At 42.3% G+C, this 25,331-nt stretch overlaps 1 protein-coding gene and 1 pseudogene across 6 annotated transcripts in view; both read right to left on the bottom strand.

Annotated features, from left to right (window-relative positions):
• MSH6 (mutS homolog 6) overlaps nt 1-19,935 on the bottom strand; it is a 34,448-nt gene extending 14,513 nt beyond the window's left edge. For 5 of the 6 annotated variants that reach the window (XR_014786969.1, XR_014786970.1, XM_084829190.1 and 2 more), the window contains exons 1-3: nt 19,659-19,935; nt 6,294-6,493; nt 485-660 (exon numbers count right to left, since the gene is read on the bottom strand). Coding sequence is in view for 4 of the 6 variants with exons in the window: in XM_084829190.1 (XP_084685316.1) it covers nt 485-660; nt 6,294-6,493; nt 19,659-19,843 (561 nt within the window). In the remaining 2 variants the exon portion in view is untranslated. Of the gene's footprint in view, nt 1-484; nt 661-6,293; nt 6,494-14,890; nt 15,071-19,658 lie in introns of those variants that run through there. The other variant, XM_084829192.1, reaches the window with a different exon arrangement.
• On the bottom strand, nt 12,758-13,420 carry LOC146360241 (ADP-ribosylation factor-like protein 4A; annotated as a pseudogene).
• Nucleotides 19,936-25,331: the final 5,396 nt, after the last annotated feature.

The raw sequence follows: 25,331 nt of genomic DNA, 5'->3' as shown, positions 1-25,331 counted from the left end.
CAAGTCATCAACATTCACAAGCTGTCTGAATACATGCAGCAACACATACAGTAGCATGTGCAACTAAAGCAGCAGTCTCCAGGAAATAGTACCATCTAACTTTTGAGTGTCTTGCCAGCCAAGTGCCTTACTACTAAAAGAAAGGTATAAAGGTTTGCCACTCCAAGATGGCAGGCTGTTCTAGCAAACCAAACATGCCCTTACAGCTGCTTGCTGGTGCCCAGCTTTGAGCTAAGTGACAAGCATAAGCATAAAGGACAAAATATGTGCAAGAATTTCTCTCCCAAGCCTTCCTCAACATGATCAATGTTCTCCTATAGGGAAGTTGGTTCACAACTATGGTTATGACATTTGCCACTTCTGAAGCAACGTCTTCCACAGGAAAGGCAAACATCCGCCTATACAAAACCGTACCCTAAAAATCATGAAAAGCCCCTCTCCCTATTCTCTCATCACTTCTGAAAGCAACCATTTAAAAAATCACCTCCATCTCTTCTTCCTCCTCCTCCTCACTTTCTGAAGGCTTGTCGCACACTGCCAGATCAAGTCGCTCACTTTTCTCTTTTCTCATAGCAGCATCTGCCAATTCCATTGCTCTTTTAATCTCAGGCTTTGAACTGTAAAACATACCTCCCCTCTGGGTATCTCTGCCAGTAGAACCTGCAAGACAAAGAAAAAGTTCCCTGTCCTCTGAAACAGGTAAATATACTTACTCTGACTCTATTTCTCTCCCTGTCCCCCGCTATTGCTGTAAATCTGCATGTTCTACTCCTGCATAACCTACCCTGTGCCACTGAAACAAGCTGCCCAATTGCATTTAGATCTCCAACTTCTGCCTCACCATTTCCTTAGCACCCTCCCCACTCCTTATTTGGCAAATCATAACTTCTTGCCTCCATCTTCTCTTGCTCTATCATTGCTGTTAGGCATGGTCTGCTGGTCCAGTGCTAGGGGGAGATATATACTAATCTATGCTTTTCTTTCTGAAAACATGATACAAATAAAACATGCACTTTAATCTGAACCTTTGTCAGTGTTCTTGAGCCAATTTCCATGCCTGAGTCTAACACAATGTCTAATCCGCTGTGTGAGCACCAAATGGAAGTCTACTTGTATATCACTGTATTTAAGCCACTGTAACATTGTATTCTACACCTTTACATGCTATCTTTCCTTAACATTTCATTTACCTATTTACTGTACTTATATAGCTACCCCATAACACAAGTTATCTGGATGGCTCATCAAAACATAAAAGCCCAAGGCTTTGAAGCTTTGTAACCTCAAAGTCACATAGGAAATAAGAGAACTGGAATGAGTACAGCCATTTTTCTTGCTTTCAGAGCTGCATCCTTTCCTCTGACTGCATTTAGGATGCTTCCAAAGCAGGCCATTTCCTTGTACAGGTCACGGACAGACTTGCAGTCTGTGGCAAAACCAGGTGCCAGTCCAATGCAATTCCTACTGGCTGTACTGCAACCTGCACATTGGTATCTGGAGCAACCCAGAAAAGGGTCTTCTCCATGGTGGCACCCACTTTTCGGAATGCCCTTGGTATGTAGGAGGTGCCAACTGCGACATGTTTTAGGCAGCAGTTAAAGTCAAATTTTTTTACCCAGGCCTTCCCTGACTGATTGTGCTGCCCATAAGAACATAAGAGCCATGCTGGATCAGACCAAGGGTCCATCTAGTCCAGCATCCTGTTCACACAGTGGCCAAGCAGCTGCCAACCAGGAACTCACAAGCAGGGCATGAGTGCTATAGCACCCTTCCACCCATGTTCCCCAGCACTGGTGTACAAAGGCTCACTGCCTCTGGTCCTGGAGGTAGCACATAGCCATCAGGACTAGTAGTCATCAATAGCCTTCTCCTCCATGAATTTGTCCAACCCCCTTTTAAAGTTGTCCAAATTAGTGGCCATCACTACATCCTGTGGTAGCGAATTCCATAGTTTAACTACGCGCTGTGTGAAGAAGGACTTCCTTTTATCTGACCTGAATCTCCCACCAATCAGCTTCGTAGGATGATCCCAGGTTCTCATATTTTGAGAGAGGGAGAAAAATGTCTCCCTATCCACATTCTCCACATCATGCATACTTTTTGTACACCTCTATCATGTTTCCCCATACCCTCCTTTTTCCCAGCCTAAACAATCCCAGCTGTTGTAACCGTCTCTCATGGGGGAGAGGCTCCAGCCCCTTGATCATTTTACCTGCCCTTCTCTGCACTTTTTAGAGCTCTACAGTATATTTTTTTAGGTGTGGTGACCAGAACTGGACACAGTATTTCAAGTGTGGCCGCACCATAGATTTGTATAGGGGCAGTATGATATTGGCAGTTTTATTCTCAATTCTTTTTCTAATTATGCCGAACATGGAGTTTGCCTTTTTTACAGCGGCCACACACTAGGCTGACATCTTCATTGAGCTGCCCACCACAACCCCAAGATCTCTTTCCTGGTCGGTCACCACTAGCTCAGATCCTATCAGGCTATACTTGAAGTTGGGATTTTTTGCCCCAACGTGCATCACTTTACACTTGCTTACACTGAATTGCATTTGCCATTTAGATGCCCATTCTCACAGTTTGGAGAGATTCTTTTGGAGCTCTTCACAATCCCTTTTTGTTTTAACCCTCCTAAATAATTTGGTGTCATCAGCAAACTTGGCCACTTCACTGCTCACTCCTAATTCCAGATCATTTGGTTCTAATACAGATCCCTGTGGGACCCCACTATTTACTTCCCTTCATTGGGAGAATTTACCATTTATTTCTACTCTCTGCTGTCTGTTCTTTAACCAGTTACTGATCCTTAAGAGGGCCTGTCCTCTGATTCCATGACTGTTAAGTTTGCTCAGGAGTCTTTGGTGAGAGATTTTGTTAAAAACCTTTTGGAAGCCCAGGTAAACAATGCTACCAGATCATCCCTGTCCACATGTTTATTGACACTCTCAAAGAACTCTAAAAGGTTAGTGAGACAGGACTTAACTTTGCGGAAGCCATGTTGATTCTTTTTCAGCAGGGCTTGTCCTTCTATATGCTTACCAATTTTATCTTTAATAATGCCTTCAACCAATTTACCCAGAACAGATGTTAAGCCCGTAATTTCCTGGATCCCCCCGGATCCCTTTTTGAAAATTGGTGTTACATGGTCATCTTCCAGTCCTCTGGAATAGAGGCTGATCTTAGGGACATGTTGCATATGTTGGTTAGAAGATCAGCAACTTCACATTTGAGTTCTTGGAGAACTTTAGGATGGATACCATCTGGGTCCAGTGATTTATTTGCTTTCAATTTGTCAATAAGGTTGAGAACTTCAACTTTTGTCACCACTGTTGCCTCAGTTCCTCAGACTCCCTTCCTGAAAACATCAGTTAAGGTAAAGGTATCTGTCCTATATCTTCTGCAGTGAAGACAGATGAAAAGAATTCATTGAGCTTCTCTGCAATCTCCTTGTCCTCCTTCAGTACTCCTTTAACTCCATTGTCATCCAAAGGTCCAACTGCCTCCCTAGCTGATTTTCTGCTTCTGATATACTTAAAGGATCCTTTATTGTGGCCTTGATGTTGTTAGTGATATGCTCATCAAAATGCTTGCATTTTGCAACTCTTATTGTCTGCCTGCATCGCCTTTGTGCAAGCTTGTGCTGTCTTTTGTTTTCCTCACTTAGGCAAGACTTCCATTTTCTGAAGGAAGCTCTCTCTTCTCTAATAGCTCCCTTAACCCTGCTTGTTAACCATGCTGGCAAACTCTTGGACTTGGTGTTACCTTTCCTAAACTGTGGTATACATTTTAGCTGGGCTTCCATTATTGTGGTTTTGAGTAATCTCCAAGCATTTTGAAGAGATTTGATCCTGTTGACTCCCCCTTTTAACTTCCTTTTCACCAGTTCCCTTATTTTATAGAAGTTTCCTCTTTCGAAGCCAAATGTGACTTGTAGGACTTCCAGGGCAATTTTCCACTGAAATATATATTAAATCTGATAGGACTGTGATCACTGTTTCCAATTGGTTCAACAACATTTACATCTCATACTAGGTCCTGGGCGACACCACTTAGGATCAAATCCAAGGTTGCCTCCCCTCTGGTGGGTTCCATGACCAGCTGTTCTAGGGCACAATTGTTTAGGGCATTGAGAAACTTAACCCCTTTGTTGTGGCTGGAACATGCATTTATCCAATGAATGCGGGAGTAATTGAAGTCACCCATTATTACAACACTTTCTTGTTTGGAGGCCTCCCTGATTTCGTTTTCCATCTCAAGGTCAATCTGAGCATTCTGGTCTGGAGGACGATAGCACCTTCCTAACACTAAATGAGCCTGGTATTATCGTCACCCACAGCGCTTCTGTGGAAGAGCCTACCCCTTTTAGGTGTTCTAGTCTGCTCAACACTATGCCCTCTGACGTACAGGGCAACACCTCCCCCAGTATGCCCTTCTCTGTCCTTCCTAAAGAGTTTATATCGAGAGATGACCATATCCCACTGGTTCTCTCTGCTCCACCAGGTTTCTGTAACGCCCACTATATCCAGGTTTTCCTTTAAACCCCAGCACTCCAATTCTCCCATTTTGGCTTGGAGGCTTCTAGCATTTGCACAGAAACACCTATACACGGTGTCCTTCCCCAGATGCCTCTGGCGTGTGCATCTTTTGCTATGGGACACTGGCCCCTCTGATTGGCTATTATGTTCTGCCACGTACTCCTGGCCTATTTCCTCCGCTTCTGCATTTGGGCAATCAGAAACATTTTCATCTTCATCCCTTTGGGATGATTTAACCTGAACCGGATGCTTCCCAGCTCCTGTCGGCTTCCCCCCAGGGTTTAGTTTAAAAGCTGCTCTGCCACCCTTTTTATGTTTAGCGCCAGCAGTCTGGTTCCATTGTGGCTGAAGTGGAGTCCGTCCCTCTTGTACAGGACCGGCTTGTCCCAAAACATCCCTCTAAACAGTGGGGCTTGTCCCAAAACACCCCAAACAGTGCCTAACGAATCTGAACCCCTCCTCCCTGCACCACCGTCTCATCCACGTATTGTGACTCCTCAGTTTCACCTGTCTAGCTGGCCCTGCATGTGGATCAGGTAGCATTTCAGAGAAAGCCACCTTGGTGGTCCTGAATTTCAACCTCCTACTTAGCAACCTAAATTTGGCTTCCAGGACCTCACGACTACATTTCCCCACATCATTGGTACCAACATGGACCATGACCACTGACTCCACCCCAGCACTATCTACTAGGCTATCTAGACAGCACGTGATATCCGCAACCTCGTCACCAGGCAGGCAATTTACCATGCGGTCTACATGCCCATCACAAACCCAGCTGTTTATGTGTCTAATGATCAAATCTCCCACTACCACAAGCCCCCTCCCCCCGGAGACACATCCTTGGCATGAGAGGATATTTGTTCATCTTCTGAGGAATGAGTCCCTTCTAAAGGATTGTTTCCCTCTTCCTCAGAATGACGCCCTTCCTCCCCAAGACCTGCATTCTCCATGACAGCAGAGGAGCTGTCACCCTGGGAGTGGAACACACTACTAGGTCCCTGAAGGTCTCATCCACCAACTTCTCTGCCTCTCGTAGCTTCTCCAGGTCAGCAACCCTGGCCTCAAGGGAACGCACTTGTTCCCTGAGAGCCAGCAGCTCATTACACTGAGCACACACCCACGACTTCAGTCCTGCAGGTAGATAGTCGTACATGTGGCACTCAATGCAATACACTAGGTAGCCCCCCACCCCCCTGCTGGCTTTCTATCTTCATAACTGTTTTTTTATTTGGGTGTGTTTTCCCTGGAAAACTTGGCTGTTTACTGGGCGAAGCTGGGGGAATTTTTTACAGTTACTTACTGTATGGAGTAGGGAAGGCAGAGTTCACCGCCCTGGCTTCTTCGCCCTGTTGATAAACTCACACAGTTGCTTAACTCACTTGTTTGCTGATGCTTTGTCACTGGGGCTGAGACACTTCGTCACTGGGGCTCTCTGCGGGGTTGTTTTTTTTAAACGAAGAGATTTTTGTTTTGTTTTAAATGTTTAAGTCAAACATTTGGTGCTCTCTGTCTTTAAATATTTTAACAATGGACATTTTATATTTTAAACTTTTATGCTGTAAACTGATTTGAGATGTCTTTTTAGAAATAGTCAAGTTGTCTATAAATTGATTAAATAAATAAACAACAAAACACTGCACATGAGGGAAAACAAGCTATTTTCTCCCACCACCTACTGAGCTGAAGTGGCAGCAGCAGCATAAGGTACAAGAATAGCTCCCTTCTAATATCAGTTATCACACCTCTTACCTGCATATGGTCGTATGTATCTAATGCTAACCCAGCCCCTCGACGGGTCGTCATCGAAAAACTGTACATGGATGCGAGAGGCTCTTCCTCTCCCCCTGAAAAGTGTTCCTTCTGTTGGATGCTTGTACACGAGGCATGGCCACCAAGGATAACCTTCAAGTTTGGCCCAAACCAAATCACCAGGTGAAAATTCACAGTCACTACAAAAAGAAAAACAAATGATCCTACATGGCAATAAATCTGTTTTATTGACAATATAAGAAGCCAGAAAGACAGTCGATGTTGGTTATGGATATCATTGTTTGAGAACACTTTTTTAAACAAAAACTAGGAATGCTCGTCCCCTCAAAATTTACCCTATTCCTCAGAACCGCTCCAACTGAAAAATGTAAGCATTCATTTTTCACCAAGTAATAATTAACAATGTACACTTGTAGTGATGCAATAACAAAGGAAAGGGCCTCTGAGTATGTGAAGAGTCCCCCCACCCCCAATCACTGAGTAACTGCAGCACATACATTTGTATTGTGATTGCGGAGGGGAGTATTCCAGGGCAGATGACATAGCTGGCAAATAGGATGGAATTTCAGCACTGTGATAATAGTCAAGCTTAAATACTGAGCTCACAGACAGTTCTAAATAGAAATAAGCTAGCCAGTGGGCATATTTTTGGTTACTTGGTATAAAATCTTGGCTATAACGGTTGATTTTATAAAAGCATTAGTAAGATATATTTCCTGACATTCAGAATTGTAGTTATCTCTCCATATATCTGGTTAGTAGGTAAGAGCACACACTGATTTTATTATTTTTATTTATTCAATAGATCTATATGCTGCTGAAAATTAAAAATATCTCTAAGCGGTTACTTGTGCCAGGTCTTTTCTTTTCTTTGTCTTTTTAAAAGTTCTCTCTCATTTTACACTGGATTTATTCTAATAATGTTCACAGCATCCGCAGAGTAATATAGGCTTTTCCTGCTACCCAAATTGCCCCCCCCCAAACAACAGCAATTGTACCAATAAGGAAACCATCTCTTTCCATCATATGCAAATAATGTTAAGTGGGTGGGTCAGCATGAGTATAAACAAGGAGAACAGACACAGATCATCTTTGAATTCTTAGTGTTTCACAATGCAAAAACAAAACAACACATTTTAACAGCACTGGGCAGTTGAGACATGTAGTTCTCCCCCCGCCCCCTTTGTACTTTATTTCTGTTGTTGTTTGTACATATATTGTCTCTATTATATGTTTAATATAATAAACATATATGTTTATTCCCCGGATTATACTTACTTAACAGACTTATTATAAATTTTGGATTAACTGTATCTAATGCCTTGTAGAGATCAAGTGTCATTATTACAAGCAGGATCTTTCTTGTCTTACAAATATTAATCATACCAAATACTTTCCTAATTGCATCTGCAATAAACCTATTTTTTAAAAAAAACATATTGATCTGAACTTATATAATCATTAACAACTTCTTTCAGGCATTTGCCCGTATTTTAGTAAATATCTTATAATCCACGTTCAGTAGATATTGGTCTATAGGAGTCCAAGTTACATTTATCTTTAATTTGGGTATCAATGTTACTATAGTTTGTGTCCATGTTTTTAGGAATGGGGCCTCCTCTTGTATTTCCTGATATAATTTCTTCAGTTGTGGTGCCAACACATCCACAAACGCTCTATAAAATTCGCCGGTAAACCCATCTCGGTCTGCCGATTTATTATTTTTTAATTCATTTATAGCTTCTTTAATCTCACCTTATCCTATCTCAGCTTCTAAACACTATTTCTGTTCTTCTTTTAGTGGGGGTATTTTGTTATGTCTTGGTATTCCTGAATCTGCTTTATTTCTACCTGTTTCGCTTCATAAAGATCTTTAAAATAACTTCGTAATATTTCTCCCATTTCCTTTTGATCATGTTTTAATACCTTCTTTAATACCTAAAATATTATCTTAGGCTACGTCTTGGATATCAATGTATACTTTTGAGTTTGTTTTACCCAACCCCCTTCTCCTCTTATATTCAAAGACGTGCACTGTACCATGTTTACTTTAAATTTTATTTTCTTCTATTTTTTCTTTCCCTTTCCCCCCCTTTCCCTTCTCCTTCTTTCCCCCTTTCTCCTAAAAGCCCCAAGCTACCTGTTTACCTTTACCTGTTACTTCCCTTATATTTATTCCTTTGTTTCCACACACACCCAATTTCCCCCCATCCCCTCTTCCTGCAAGGTTCTTTGCCCCTGCTTCCAAGAGCCAGTATCACCTTCAGTTCCTTTTCATTTCCTCCTCTCTCTTCTTATGTCCAAAGTTTATCACTATACTACCACAGTACTCTCTTAAATAAATATATAAGTTATTTAGACAATACAAATTTAGAGAGAAAGGTTGTAAGACAAAAACACAAACAAAAATTGAACTGTATGAGAGTAACTTAACTTCCTTATCCTCTCTGGGGTGGTCAGCCAGCTTATTTCTTAGTAAGCTGGCTCCTTGCCTTAGATTCCCTCACCCTCAGTTTGTTTTCCTTTTTTTGCCAATAATTATTTCACCTCCTCCTGTTTATAACTTAATCCACATTTATTCCTTTCATTATTTTCTCCTTCGCGGCCGATCCCTTAACTCTCTTGTAGAAGCATTTGCCATCCCTTTCTCCTTCTTATTTCACTTTATGCTTGTAGTTGGCTGCCATATCTTCTCCCCCTCGCCATCTGAAACATCTGTCTGGTTGTCTGCAGTCTTTTCGTCCACTTTTTCTTCTTCTGGGATTTCTATCTTTAACTCTCAAAACAGTCCCTTGATCCCAGATTTTGTTGTTAGCAGATGTTTTCCCTTTATGTATTATTGTCAGTTTGAAAGGGAAGCCCCAGAAATACTTAATACCTTCCTCTTGAAGTTTTCTTGTGAATACACCTAGATTTTTCCTTTTCTGTAGCATCTTTGAGGCTAAATCATGTAAAAACAGCATAGACATGTCCATATACTTTATTTCTTTCATTAGCTGTATTTCTTTCATTAGCTTTTCCTTTAGAGAGTAGTTTGCAAAACAGATTATAATGTCCCGTGAAACACTTGTTTCTAACTTCTGGGTCCTAGTGCCCGATGAGCTCTTTCAAATTTATTTATTAAATTTATTAATCGCCCTTCTGGCTGGTCACCCAGCCACTCTGGGTGATGTACAGCATATAATAAAACAGTTTAAAACAATAAAATTCTGCAATAAAATATTTTCTAAAATACCATAACCCACCCCAAATGCCTGCCTGAACAACCACGTTTTTAATGCACGGCGGAAGCTCATTAAAGAGGGGGCATGGCGGAGTTCCCTAGGGAGGGAGTTCCACAGAGATTTCAAGATCGTCCATCTGTGTTTTATATGCAGGAAGTAGTTCTGAGAGTCATTTTACTATAAATTCTTTAACAGATTCTCGTTCTGCAGTCTCCATAATTCCACGAATACGTACATTTTTCCTACATTTCTATTGGACAAATCTCCATACTTTAAGCAGTTCTCGTCAATTAGCTTTCTTAAAAGATTTAATTTGTACCTCATGTGCGTCAAGCCTGTCTGCAGTCTCTGAAACTGCAGCTACTTTTTCTTTCATCCTCTCTTGTAATTGCCCCAATTTATCTTCCAGGCAGTCAATAAATCTTGTCTGAATGTTGTTAATTGCTCAGTCAGTTCTTCTTTTGATACAGCCATTCCTCTGGTCCCAGCTTTCTCTTGCAGTTGTTCTCCAAACATTGGCCGGAGCCTCTGTTTCTCCATAGGTTCTGTCTTTCTCTACCTTTTTATTTGCTGATTTAAGGAAGTATTTTATTCCACTCTTAGTTCTTCCTGATAGATTCATTTACAGCTATCTGGAATTTTGTTTCCAGGAGTTATTTTCTTTGTAGATAATTTCTGTCGGATTAAAATATTTCCTGAGGGCAGGGAGCTCCAAGATCACACTGCCATTGCCTTTGGCGTCCAAACTCCGCCCCATATAAGGAAATGTAGTTCTGCAGGTTTTAGCTTAATGTACCCCTCATTATCACATTTTATTGGCCATCAATTTAAAGGTAATTTTGCATTATAATAATCGTAGAAGTTCTGTCTCTTAGGGAACAATCCTATGGCTGCTAGCCAGTGGCTAGACGGCCACAGGACATGTTGGTTCCCTGAGAATTGACCTTCCCCCCACCCCCCGCTGCCTTGCAGGCAGCTCAGAACGGCCCTGCGCTCCGCACTTGGAAGAGGAGCGCAGAGTGGCGAAAACAGGGCATTCCTGGGGGCATTCTGGGGCAGGGAAGGCAGAAATGCTGGTATGACACATCCTATGTCATCCAGCAGTCGCTTCTCCCACTCCGCCTTCTCGTGGCTAGACAGCCAAAATCGGCCATCTAGCTGCAAATGCAGGGCGGCTAAAGCGTGGAGGGGACAATCCCCTCCGCGCTTCTTCTGCCTTGCATTGGATAGGCAACCGCCTATCCCGATAGGATTGCGCCCTTACGATAGTTTACTTTTGTCTAACTGGTCTGAGTTTTCTTGATGAGCAAACTTTCTAGAACATGTCTTTCAAGGACAAACAAGTATGATCCTAATCTGATTAGCACTGTTTAACAATGCCCAGCAATTTCTAAAGAATCCCTAGACATCAAGACAGCTACATTATAAAAAAACTTATTCATGCTCTTACATATTCCATAATTTTTCCTCGGACAAGCTTCAGATAACATGAATACCACAGTAATAGTCTTTCAAATAATCTTTAAAAGTGCTATTTTAAGAGAACCAGTCATATTATACAGCAAACCTTTCATTTAAAATTATTCCCGATTCACAGTCTCCTTAAATTATGGTTTACTAGTTCCATATGTTAGAAGATACTATTTTAACCTGTATATCTTCATCTAAATATTCCTCTTATACAGGCAAGTAGTTGAAAAATATTGAACGCCTTCACTGCAGTTTTCTTGCAAAGATACTATCAAACAGACCTGCAACACCAAGCAGAACTTTACTGTTTCAACAATTTAGATATCCAGGTCACATTTACCCACCCAGCTGTGTCCTAATCACTGGGCGGGCTCACACATCGTGCTGAGCCACCCTGTGAATAAGCCATGGTGGGTTGGTCATTCGCAGAACAACCCACGGTATGCCCGACAGACAATCAGGATTGCTGTGGCTTGTTCTCCACCGCCTTCCCCCTCAGCTCTGGCACATATCCCAGGCAACTCTGCGGAAGAACCTGTCTTGTCTCCTCATCCCAGGCCCCTTCCTCGCTTCAATCACAACCCCTTTTTGTTTGCCACCCCCCCCCCGGTGCTTCGGGGGTATGCAAATGGGGTTGTATTTTTTATTTTTCCCATTCCTTTGCAAGTGCGCAAGAGCATACTTTCGCCTGTCCAATATGTGTAGCCTTGCCTTGTTAATTTCCTTGTATGTTTCAGCTGTCAAAGGGAGCACTGAAGTGAGAGAAGTAGTTGCTCCAAAGAGTGGGGTGATGACAAAATCTCCGACTTAGCAATGTAATACTCTCGCTTTTATGTGTTGAGCTGACATTTGTCAGTGTTCTCCTCCCATTCAACATTTCCCTGAGTCTCCAGCAAGTCCAGAAAGGGGAAATACTGGCTCCTCCCATAACTGCATCAGTAACTGCTCCGAGGAGCTGCAAAAAGCACCTACTTCTCCCACTTCAGCACTCCATTTGACAGCTGAAACATACAAGGAAATTGACAAGGCAAGGCTACACATATTGGACAGGCAAATCTGCAGTCTTGCACACTTGTGAAAGAATGGGACAAATAATAATTTTAAAAATGCTTCCACTTGCGTACTCCCAAAGCCCCTCCAAATTTTTAAAAACAGCTGACGAACAACTGATGGTCCCTCCAAAATGCTGTTTAGGAATATGTTGAGGGGCTGTCACCAGCAAGAGAGGCTGGAGGTGGCACTAGCAAGAGTGCGAAGAGCGGCACTGGCTCTTTTGCTGCTTTTGCCAAACAGCTCTATAGCCAATCCCGGCAATCTATGATAAAATTGCTCTCCCGGGTTTGGACAACATGACAACTCACCATGGGTATTAACAACCCTACAAGCAGCCATGGGCCTGTTCACAAAAATTAAGCCATCCTATAGAGAACACGCCGGATTTGGATAACACAACAACCCACTATGGTTGGCTGCCCATGTCGGGTTGTCATGTTGTGTGAACCAAGTCATTTTGTACTATGTAACAAAAAGAGCTGTTTCAGGTAGATGTGGGTTGTTTTCATTCTTCTTTTTTTAAGTAGTATTAGTGTCAAAAAGCTTGGGGGACAAACAAGTAAAGGGTCTGTATCTTCAAAGTTTCTCACCATACTGTTTATTAATTAGGCTATGCAGGGACAGAACAAGCAGGCCAGGCATTGGAAATGTTTAGTCAAATGTCAAGAAGGAATTGGTCCTCATGGTCACAGCAGTTCATCTCTTCTTTTTTTGCTACTTTTGGGTTTTCCTTTACTTAATTCACATACTGTGCAGTTTTCTTTGAGCCCATCCCCTATGAAAGCACAAATGCCAAGAATTGGAAGAGATCAGCTCACTGGTGGCCAACATCTTTACCAAGCGCAACACGTGTCTCAAGTCCTATTTGTTGGCAACAATGAGCACAGGCACCCCCTTGGTTCTCCAAGACCCACATCATTTTGTGTAGTTCTGTTTTGGCTTCTTCCATCTTTTCTATGTCCACTGAATCCACCACAAAGAGATTGCCATCAGTGCATTGGTTGTAGGACTTTTGGGGAGCCACAGCTTCTCCTGGCCTCCAACATCTAAGAAGTGGAAAGTCTTGTTGTTGCTCAGCATCACACCTTGATCTTCTCTGTGTTGAAACCTTTGGTGGGGACAGTACTGATGAACTTGTTGAACTACCACTGGTAGAAGACAGTGGTCTTGCTGGCACAATCAAGCCCCAGGATCACAATGTGGAAGCACTGGAAGGAAGGACAGCTCAACATAATCAGTGTCTGCTCCAACAACTCATTTCCCATTGCAGAGGAGGGCCCTTGAGATGAGCAGTTGCCCACCACCACCACAAGCCAACTGCCACCATGGATGTTGCTGGTCTCAGGCTCCTAGTTATAGTCATTCCTGTAGTCATCTTGAGGTCGATTTCTGGAAATGTCATCCTGAACAGTAATTTTTTTCTCCCATTTCCATCATGAACAGAGAAAAGGGAAAAACTAGGCACTACATTCACATAATTTCACCTCAGAAAGACAGGAGAGTAAGGGGAGGAGGAAAAAAAGCAGAGCTGGCAACTTCTGTAAACCTCTGACTATCCAGTCTTTCACCTTACACTTTTAGTCAGGTAGAACATCATAACAACAATTGAAGAGCCAATCCATCAGCCTCCAGGGTGATCAGTTGTGTCCTAGCAAACTCATTCAAAGCCGGGCAATTACCTAACAAGTATAACCTTAACCTCTTTCAGCAACATTCCGTACAGCTTAACACAGTGCATTCCTTGCCACAAAAAGTCTACTCTGGTGTCTTCCCATCACCTCCCTTCCAGCCTCAGTTTTCCACAACTCTCCTTGCCCACCCCTTACTATAAGCAAAGTCTCTGCACAGAACCTCCATCCATCCTTCCTCCTCTCCATTTTTAATCTTCGACAATTTATGATGTGGGTTTTCCAGAAAACTGTGAATCTTCCTAGGCTAATTTGCATAGGGTCATTTGCATCAGAACATTTTCTAATGCCATAGAGTGTTCTAATTTAGCATGTTTCTTTTACTTGCATTTAGTAAGTAACAAAGCTAAAAAAACACAAAAAAACTCCATGTTTTTTTGTTGTTGTCCTAATATAGCACAAGTATCTGACCCAAAATTTGTGAAGCGAAAAATGAAGCACACTGAATGTGATTTAAATGTTATGTTCTGTAGACATTTTTATTGGAATGCTTATCAAACGTTAAAGAGAATATAAATGTAAGGGGGGGGGGGAGAAACAAAGGTACTGAAAACTGTCCCCACAAATTTAACTTTCCCCAACCTGGTGCCCTCCAGATGTGTTGAACTACAAATCCTAGGAACCCCTAGCCAGCATGGTTGGCTGGGAGTTGCAGTCCAACACATTTAGAGCGCACCAGGTTGGGGAAAGCTGCATTAATTAATTTTAGCAACTCAAAGAACTGTGCATGATATGCTGACAACCACACATCTATGTCAACAGAGTTCAACTCTGCCACTACGGTTGTTGGGACACCTTCAGTTTCACTGTCACTACTTATTAGTTCCATCTCACTAAGGCACATATGTATTTCAGTGACATATATTTTCTCTGACATACTTGCTAGGGATAATCATCTGAAAAACATTAACTACAACATTGAACCTGCCAAGTTTGCCTAATATTGTACTTGCAATTGGCATCCATTTATTTTTACTAATGAACTTATGAAATTGAAAATTTTCCACAGGATATCAGGTTGGAGCCATGGCGTCCAGCAGTGACTTGTGGAGCTCCGCAGGTGGCTTATCTCAAACAGCTGGGAAAAGGTTGAGAAACCTTTTTATCTTCCCCTGGAATTAAAAGGGGAAGCTTACAATACCTCCGGATGAAATCTTGGATGAACAGCTGCTTCTGCGGAGAAACAGAGGGGATGAAATCTAAGATTAGATGCCCAAGTGTCATCTACTAAATGCTGTTTGAAACTCCTAAGCAATTAGGAGACGTAAGGACAAATGGCTCCAAATAGCATTTCTGAATTTAAACTACCAGCAATATCTGAGGACCTGTAATTAAATCTGCGTGTTTGTTTTCTTTTTGTTTCTGCAATTATACTTGCTTGTTGTGCTTTTGAAAGTGGAGGATGGCAGTACCAAAGGAAAAAAGGAAAGGCCTGAGAACGCCACCTACCCCCCCCCCCATTGCTCCCTCGGCAAAGGTTTCTAGAAATGCCGGAGATGAAGAGGAGTTGCTTGTTTTGATAAAAACTATGTCTTCTCAGATACCAGATCAAAGAACTTGAAACAATTCAAGACTCAGTTAGGCTGTGGATTTAATTAATATCTCTTTACAAAAGATGGAAGCGAAGGTTAATGCTCATGAAGATCCGGTTACTGCTCATGAAATGGCCATGGAAGTCTCTCACAATATTTTGTCTGCTTGAATGTCTCAACTGGATGCCTTCACACGTACAGCCAATCTACATATCCTTGGTATTAAAGACGTGGCTACTGATATAGGTTTGGCTGAATTTATGGATAAACTTTTGCATGAGCTGCATGAGCTATTTGCTTTACCATCTGATTTTTTACTTGATACTGAGCATGCATATCGTGTTCCTGGTTCAATACGTGGCACTAAAGGGACTTTTGGGACTGTTATTGTTCAATTTTCACGAGTCTCTACAAAAGAATACCGTATGTGTCTGGCAAGAGAACGAGGTGAGCTCCGGTGGGGACCAGCAAATGACAAGATTATGCTCTTTCCTGATTATACTAAAGAAATCGCTAAAAGAAGAGGGCAATTCACCAAGGCGAGAAGTTTGGCAAAGCAAATTAACCTGCAATATTGTATTAAATATCCGGCTACGTTTTGCATTCTCTTTGAAGGCCAGATGAAAAGATTTTTGGATCCTGATGCTGCAGAATCATTTTTAATTGGTATTAAAATTAAAACAAGGGAACCAACTCTCTCAGCCTCTGGAGTTGGAACTTAGCCATTTTTACTGTTCTTTTGAAGTGTTGTTTGGGCTTTAGATGATAAGATGTCCAGGCAGTACGCCAGAGTAAACGTTTGCATATTTTTGTTTTTTCTCCTTTTTTGTGTTATATTGTAATAAAATGCCTATTTGTGTGTGTATGTGTGTGTACACACATAAATATATTTTTAGATATATTACTTAAAATATACAAATGATTTGCTTTTGTTTATTTGTTTATCTTTTTCTTAAACTTTTTCTTTTTCTCTTTTTATTATTATCATCATCATTATGTGATTATTATTACTACTATTTTGTGTTGGCTAAACCTTTACTGTTTATTATGCGTTAAATGAATATATGTTAACTGAATGGTAACAGATGGCCAATGGAAATGGACTGTTTGCTCCCATTCCTTTGCTATAAGACTGTTTGGATATTTAGATGATAAGATGTCTAGGCAGTATGCCAGAATAAATGTTTGCATATTTTTTTCTTTCTCCTTTTTTTATGTTATATTGTAATAAAGTGTATATTTGTTTGTATGTGTGTGTACACATATAAATATATTTTTAGATATATTACTTAAAATATACAAATGATTTTTGTTTTTATCCTTTTCTTAAACTTATTTAGTAGTAGTAGTATTAATATCATTATGGGATTATTGTTTATTAATATGCGTTAACTGAATGGTAATATATGGCCAATGGAAATGGATTGTTTGCTTCTATTCCTGTGCTATTATTTATTTATTTTTATTTATTACATTTATATCCCACTTTTTTTCCTCTTTTGAGGAACCCAAGGTGGCGTACATAACCCTCCTACTCTCCATTTTAGCCTCACAACAAGAACCCTGTGAGGTAGGTTGGGCTGAGAGTCTGTGACTGGCCCAAAGTCACCCAGTGAGCTTCCATGGCCGAGTGGGGACTAGAACCCAGATCTCCTGGCTCCCAGTCCAACACTCTAGCCACTACACCACACTGGCTCTCTATAAGTGCTATAAGACTGTTTGGATATTTGGTTTGTTCTTATTGAAGTTTAATATAATTCCTTTTTTTCTCTGACTTCTTTTGCTATCCTCCCTTTTTTCTTTTTGTTAGAATACCGTACTTTTGGAAACTGAAGATTCTGATTCTATTGTTGGTGGTGTTTATTTCATCTATAAAAATAAAATAAAAATAAAGAAAGAAAAAATCCTAGGTCAAAGATATCATCATGAATACTAATTATACAACTTCTAATTATATTGTATGAATATGTTAACAGAAGCTTATGGAGATGAGAGATAACCTGAGCAGTCTTATTCTGCACCGCAGGTGGTATATAGAAGTGCATGCTCTCCCTCTCCAGGCTTTGCCTCTCTCTGAGTGCAAAGACAGGAAAGATCAATGAGTAGAGAATTTGGGGAGATGGAGTAGATCTGGAGGAGGAGTCTCAATATAAAAGCACTGGATAGGGAAAGGAAATAGAAAGTGAAACCAAAAGTGAACAGAGCATATTCATGCAGTCCTGACTCTTGAGGAAACTTCTGCACCATGCATCCTCCACAAAAATCCATCTGTATTTTGTTAATATCGCTGTTTGTTGAAGAAGAAAACTAACCAGAAGAATAAACAAACTTATTAGTACAATTTTAAAGTCTGTTTGGTGGTGGTGATTATGGCACATCATGGCAAAAAGATCATGATTAATTGAACAGCTGGAGGTGGTTCATCTCCTGAATGACTTCACAAGTTCATTCTGCTTTGGTACTAAAATGACCAAATTATCATCCCATTTTTTGATGAAAATTAATCTGAAAACAATTCAGAATTGCTTAGACCTTTTAATGAAACCTAGTTCTCTGAATATGTATTTCTTGTTGTTGTTCAGTCATGTCCGACTCTTCGTGACCCCATGGACCATATTTAATCATCCTATTTTAAAAGGATGATTAAATGCACCCTTCCTCACTAGTGATTTAAACTGCGATTTAGGGTGCAATCCTGTGCACGTTTAGACAGAAAAAAGTCCTACAACTCCCAGCATTCCACAGCTAGCATGCTGGGAATTGCAGGACTTTTTTCCAGCCTAAACATGTGTAGGATTGCACCCTTAAATAATTAAAACTGAATCCTTCAGAGAAGTGATTTAAATCATGATTTAAATCAAATCAACCCTGCTTGTTACCCAACCTCAAACTGACTACAGTATAAACAGGCAAGGATGGGGAAACGAGATGAAGATCTGAACCACAAGGGACATTCATTTATTTTACATAATGCTTCATCCCAAATACTCTGAACAGTTTCAAAACAGCTATGGCCATATGGCAGCGATCCCTAGAACAGCTTTGAGTTATATATGTATTCATGCTTGTACGTGACTGGCTGGTGACTGGGTTAGCTAAGTGACAGTGAACACGCTCGCCCCACAAAAATCTGAAATGAACCTAACTGTCCAACCATCATCTTTGTCCTGTCCATACATACCATGACATCACTACTCCTTTTCCACAGGCATACAGTTCCATTAGGACACACTTTTTCCTTATACACAATTCTTTATTCATTCAATTTATATCTCAAAGTATGCAAAGCAGCTTATAAAACAGTTGAACAATATTGAACTACTGTAAACTGTACTGCGTATCTCAACATCTACATTATTACTTCTTATATTTGCACTATCAATGTTCATTCCGATTAGATTTAGTCACTAAACTGGCAGCCTGATCCTTTGTAAGTGTGCTCAGAAGCTGCTTCTATTGTGTTCAAGGAGAACAACTTCCTTCTTAGCCTTAGGGCAGAAATCCTATGCACATCGACTAGGAAAACCCTCAAAGACATTTACTTTCGAGTTAACATACAAAGATGGCAGCTGTGCATTTATTCATTTATTTAAAGCATTTTTATCCTAAGCCGAAAAGGATCCCAGAGAGGCTCGCACACCATCAATACAAACAAGGCAGCCCCTGCTCCCAGGCTTGCAGTCTAAAAAGGCAGGGCACAAAAGGAAAAGGGGATGGGGCGGAAAGAGGAGAAAGGAATCAAGTGGTCTTTCAACGGGGTTGGCGGAAAGCTCACCAGTCGCGGTCTATCTACGCAGCCGGGCTCAGAAATAAAAACCCACCCAATTCAATGGGGCTTGCTCCCAGGTAAACGTGCTTTAGGACTGCGGCCCTGCAACTCGATCCTCTGTACAGCTGCCGAGCAGGAAGCCCCGTCTGACTTGGTAGCATTCGCACCCGTGCACGGAGACCGACGGCTCAGGCCCCACAACCCCCCGAAGCGACTAAGGAGAGCTCCGCATGGCGAGAAAACGGCGGCGTCTTCGCGCGGGCCTAGTCCAAGGGACATGAGCAGCTACACACGAGGCCCTTACGCGCATCCCCCTCCCCGCGCCACCCATCCATTGTCTTCCCATCCCGAGCTAAACTCCCTCGCTCGCGCGCGCCGGTCCCCCGCGCCGCGCCACAAACACTTCCCCCCAGGAGCCGTCCGCCCTCGGTGTTTCCCGCCACATCAGCCAGCGGGCGCGCCTGGATCAGGCCTCCCCTTTCCGCCAAGCCGCTTGCGGCCTAGACAGAAGACGCGAGGCCGCGGAGCCTCCTCACGGGGAAGGCCCGATGCGATGGCTGCGGCAAGCCGCCCCCTCCCCCGCGCTGCGTCGATGGACGACGGCTCACCAATCCGTCGGCGGTGCCCGCGTCCTGCCCCGGGTGCTGCCGTGGCCTCGACTCGAGGCCTGCGGGGGTCCCTCGGCGTCGCTGGGGGGGCTTCCGCTGCCGCCGCTGCTGCTGCCGCCGCCGCCGCCGCCGCCCTTCCCCGCAGACTTGGGGAAAAAGCTGAGGAGGCTGCTCTGGCGGGACATGGCGGCTGAGGGAAGAATAAGCCGCCGCCGCCTCTAGCGCGACAAGAGACCCGCTTCCCTCCTTCCCTCCCCTCCCTTCACGCTCGACGAGCAGCGCGCGAAATGTCCGTCCCCGCCCAGTGAGAGGCGGAGGCGGAGGCGGCTCCCCACGCAAGCCCGCGGGGCCTGTCAGCTCCGGGCAAGCGGCGAGGGAAGGAGCTCGCCTCCTCCTCAGGCCGGGGAGGCCGCGTGGCTCCGTCGCGGAAACAGCCGCCCCGCGGAGCCCGGCGACGGCGACGCCTCCGCCTCCTGCTGACGAGGCCCACGCGCGGCCGAAGGCAGAGCTGTTCCTAGTCGTGGGATTTTATTTCGAAACAAAGTTAACAAAATACAGGCAACAAAACGAAGAACATGCATAATAAATAAATCACGATCGCCAAAGAAACAAAGGAATCCACCAAATGTAATGCTTAGCCTCTAAGAATTGTATTTAATTCTCTAACCCAGAGCTTTCCAAACATTTCATACAGGGTGGTTGTTGTGAGGATAAAATGGAGAGGAGGAGGATAATGTAAGCCGCCTTGGGTTCCTTGCAAGAGGAGAAAGGGCGGGGTATAAATGCGATGAATGAATGAATAAATAAGTGTTGGTGACACACTTTGTAGACATGCATCGTTTCGTGACACGGTAATTCAGTTTTACTAGCAAGCCGGAGGTTAAACTAACCCGTTGTAAGAGATACGGACGCATACATAAATTGTAATAACGAAATGTATGGGGATACAACATATCTCATGAAAACCTTTCGTTTATATTTTTAAAAATATATGATTTGTAAGATAATAACATACATTGTTGTCATTTATGAGTAACAGTATGTAAATATGTGCAAGAATTTTTAAAAGTTGAATAACGCCGATAACGACTTACCATTTTAATCGGATGTGTGAGGTTGATGGGATGAACACAGCTTTTCAATATTGGGTGGAATATTGGATAAAGGCACTCGCATTTTGTCATCAAGCATTTTTAAGCTTCCATGTTTCAGTGTCTTTAAGTTTGCCATCATTGAAAAGGATATTTCACAAATGTATGTAGTAGAAAACTGCAGAAGAATTTTTAACACTTTTTTAGCTATGTTTGGATGCATTTTTGAAATGCGAATCCAAAAGCTGTCTAAGTTCATGCATCGTTAACAGATTTCAATCATTTTTTATGTCAGCTAATTCTTCAATAAGTGAAAAGTTCCTCATTGCAGTTGAAAGAAATGGATTTCTGATCCAATCATAGTCTTGGATTTCAACATTTCGGAAATAATGATGAACTTTCTCTCCAAGCAATGGTAAATGGTCAACAATTAACCAGCTGATATCACATTTTAGCTGGCACTCAGCAGTTATCTGCCAAAGGGATTTTATTAACTTCTATCTCAAATTCGGGCCCAAACATTGTTCAAACAATAGCACAGCAAGATTCCTTTATGGTGGTTTCGGCAATAGCGTGTGGGTCCTTGTTTCTGTCCATTATCTGAGCAACCAAGTAACTTGCCTTTTGAGCTTTCTCTGATGTCTTCACTCTCTTTGTGAATAATGCGGACTGCTTCTCTATAGATTTTGAAAGCTCAATAAAGTATTCTACTGGTTTTTCTGACAAATGACAGTGTTTTGAGGTAAAATGACGCTTTAATTTATTTGGTACCATACTTACATTTGCAAGTATATCCCCACAAACTAAACACTGGGGACAAGGATTGTTTTCATTACCAGAAAATGTGAACCCCAGTTTCATATAATCTTTACTGTATAAACGAGGCTTGGAAATTTTTCCTTTTGTTCAACAGTTGATTCTTGCGTAGTTTCCACTATAGCGGCTACATTTTATTCATTGCAAACATCATCTTCACCAGTTTTCCTTTTCTTAATTAGAAACGTATCCATTTTACGGGTAATTCAACTGCAATTTAATGAATAAATCTATGCAAATTTATTTCTAGGTTTTAGCATTAACTAAATATGAAAATCCCCTTCATGGATCACGGCCTTGTTGTGGCGAAGGGGCTTGCATAACTCAGTGAAGCCATAAGTTATGCCGTGGAGGGCCACCCAAGATAGACAGGTCATGGTGGAGAGTTCTGACAAAATGTGGTCCACTGGAGAAGGAAATGGCAACCCACTCCAGTATTCTTGCCAAGAAAACCCCATGGAACATATCACAAGGCTAAAAGATATGACGCCGGAAGATGAGCCCCTCAGGTCGGAAGGTGTCCAATATACTACTGGGGAAGAGCAGAGGGAATTTCCAAGTAGCGCCAGAAAGAGTGAAGCGGCTGGGCCAAACCCGAAAGGACACTCAGCTGTGGATGTGTCTGGTGGTGAAAAGAAAGTCCGATGCTGTAAAGAACAATATTGTTTAGGAACCTAGAATGTCAGATCAATGAATCAAGGAAAGCTGGAGGTGGTCAAACATGAGATGGCAAGATTGAACATCGACATCTTGGGAATCAGCGAACTAAAATGGACAGGCATGGGCGAATTTAATTCAGGTAACCATTATATCTACTACTGTGGGCAAAAATCCCTTAGAAGAAATGGAATAGCACTCATAGTCAACAAAAGGGTGGGAAAAGCAGTACTGGGGTACAATCTCAAAAACGATAGAATGATCTCAGTATGAATCCAAGGCAAACCATTCAACATCACAGTAATTCAAGTCTATGCCCCAACCACTGAGGTCAAAGAAGCTGAGGTTGATCGGTTCTATGAAGACCTACAACACCTTCTAGAACTAACACCCAAAAAAGATGTCCTCTTCATCATAGGGGTTTGGAATGCTAAAGTAGGAAGTCAAGAAATCACCGGGATAACAGGCAAGCATGGCCTTGGTGTACAAACTGAAGCAGGACAAAGGCTAATAGAGTTTTGCCAAGAGAACACGCTGATCATAGCAAACACTCTTTTCCAACAGCACAAGAGACGACTCTACACATGGACATCACCAGATGGTCAATATCGAAATCAGATTATGTCCTTTGCAGCCAAAGATGGAGAAGCTCTATACAGTCAGTAAAAACAAGACCTGGAGCTGACTGTGGCTCAGATTATGAGCTTCTTGTTGCAAAATTTTGGCTTAAATTGAAGAATGTAGGGAAAACCACTAAACCATTCAGGTATGACCTCAATCATATCCCTTATGAATATACAGTGGAGGTGAGGAATAGATTTCAGGGATTAGACCTGATAGACAGAGTGCCTGAGGAACTATGGACGGAGGTCCGTAACATTGTTCAGGAGGCAGCAACTCAATCCATCCCAAAGAAAAAGAAATGCAAGAAAGCCAAGTGGCTGTCTGATGAGGCTTTACAAGTAGCTGAGCAAAGAAGGGAAGCGAAAAGCAAGGGAGAAAGGGGAAGAGATACCCAACTGAATGCAGAGTTCCAGAGAATAGCAAGGAGAGACAAGAAGGCCTTCTTAAATGAACAATGCAAAGAAATCGAGGAAAACAACAGAATGGGAAAGACTAGAGATCTCTTCAAGAAAATTGGAGATATTAAGGGAACGTTTTGTGCAAAGACGGGCATGATAAAGGACAAAGAAGGCAGGGACCTAACAGAAGCAGATGAGATTAAGAAGAGGTGGCAAGAATACACAGAAGAACTATACAGAAAAGATCTGAATGTCCCTGATAGCCATGATAGTGAGGTCACTGAACTTGATCCGGACAACCTAGAGAGTGAAGTCAAGTGGGCCTTAGGAAGCATTAGTAACAACCAAGCTAGCGGAGATGACAGTGTTCCAGCTGAGCTATTTAAAATCCTAAAAGATGATGGTGTTAAAGTGCTGCACTCAATATGCCAACACATTTGGAACACTCAACAGTGGCCACAAGACTGGAAAAGGTCAGTTTACATTCCAATTCCAAAGAAGGGCAATGCCAAAGAGTGTTCAAACTACCGCACAATTGCGCTCATTTCACATGCCAGCAAGGTTATGCTCAAAATCCTACAAGTTAGGCTTCAGCAGCATGTGAACCGAGAACTACCAGAAGTACAAGCGGGGTTTCGAAGAGGCAGAGGATCCGAACTAGAGATCAAATCGCCAACATCTGCTGGATCATGGAGAAAGCAAGAGAATTCCAGAAAAATGTCTATTTCTGCTTCATTGACTACACTAAAGCCTTTGATTGTGTGGATCACAACAAACTCTAGCAAATTCTTAAAGAGATGGGAGTACCAGACCACCTTACCTGTCTCCTGAGAAACCTGTATGAGGGTCAAGAAGCAATAGTAAGAACCAGACATGGAACAACCAATTGGTTCAAAATTGGGAAAGGAGTACGACAAGGCTATATATTGTCACCCTGCTTATTTAACTTATATGCAAAGTGCATCATGAGAAACGCCGGGTTGGATGAATCAGAGGTCGGAATTAAGATTGCCGGGAGAATTATCAACAACCTCAGATACGCAGACAATACCACCCTAATGGCAGAAAGCAAAGAGGATCTAAAGAGACTCTTGTTGAGGGTGAAAGTGGAGAGTGCAAAAGCTGGTTTGAAACTCAACATTAAAAAAACGAAGATCATGACATCTGGCCTCATCACTTCCTGGCATATAGAAGGGGAAGAAATGGAAGCAGTGACAGATTTTACTTTCTTGGGCTCCAAGATCACCACAGATGGTGATTGTAGCCATGAAATTAAAAGACGCTTGCTCCTTGGGAGGAAAGCTATGGCACACCTAGACAGCATAGTAAGAAGCAGAGACGTCACCTTGCCGACAAAGGTCCGTCTAATCAAAGCTATGGTTTTCCCAGTAGTAATGTATGGCTGTGAGAACTGGACTATAAGGAAGGCTGAGCGCCGAAGAATTGATGCCTTCGAACTGTGGTGCTGGAGAAGACTCTTACAAGTCCCTGTACTGCAAGGAGGTCACATCAGTCCATCCTAAAGGAAATCAACCCTGAGTGCTCATTGGAAGGACAGATACTGGAGCTGAAGCTCAAATATTTTGGCCACCTAATGCGAAGAGAAAAGTCACTGGAAAAGACCCTGATGCTGGGAAAGATTGAAGGCAAAAGGAGAAGGGGACGGCAGAGGATGAGATGGCTAGAAAGCATCACCGATGCAATGAATATGAACTCCGGGAGAGAGTGGAGGACAGGAAGGCCTGGTGTGCTATGGTCCATGGGGTCACGAAGAGTCGGACACAACTTAACGACTGAACAACAACAAAATATGAAAATAACAGGACTGTTTTTAGCGCTTATCTTTCTCTGTTTTTTTCTTATGAAAATAACAGCACCTGCGCTCCACTCCCACAGTGATAAAGTGAGATAAAGATAGGAATCAGGACCAGGAGAAAATGTGAAAAATAAACAAAATTTACCAAAGTATTTACAATACATATTAGGACACATAGGTCCAGGTAGGAGCTCAGCTGCAAAAACACATGAAGTAGAGAATCAAAAGTCCAACAAAAATGGTGTAAATATACATGTCTCACTACTATACT

Source organism: Heloderma suspectum, chromosome 1 (genome assembly GCF_057233095.1).
Source record: "Heloderma suspectum isolate Gila_16-S chromosome 1, 16-S_ref, whole genome shotgun sequence".
In the NCBI taxonomy this organism is placed as follows: Eukaryota; Metazoa; Chordata; class Lepidosauria; order Squamata; family Helodermatidae; genus Heloderma; species Heloderma suspectum.
Note: the sequence above shows the minus strand (reverse complement) of the source record. Positions and strands in the feature narration are given on the sequence as shown.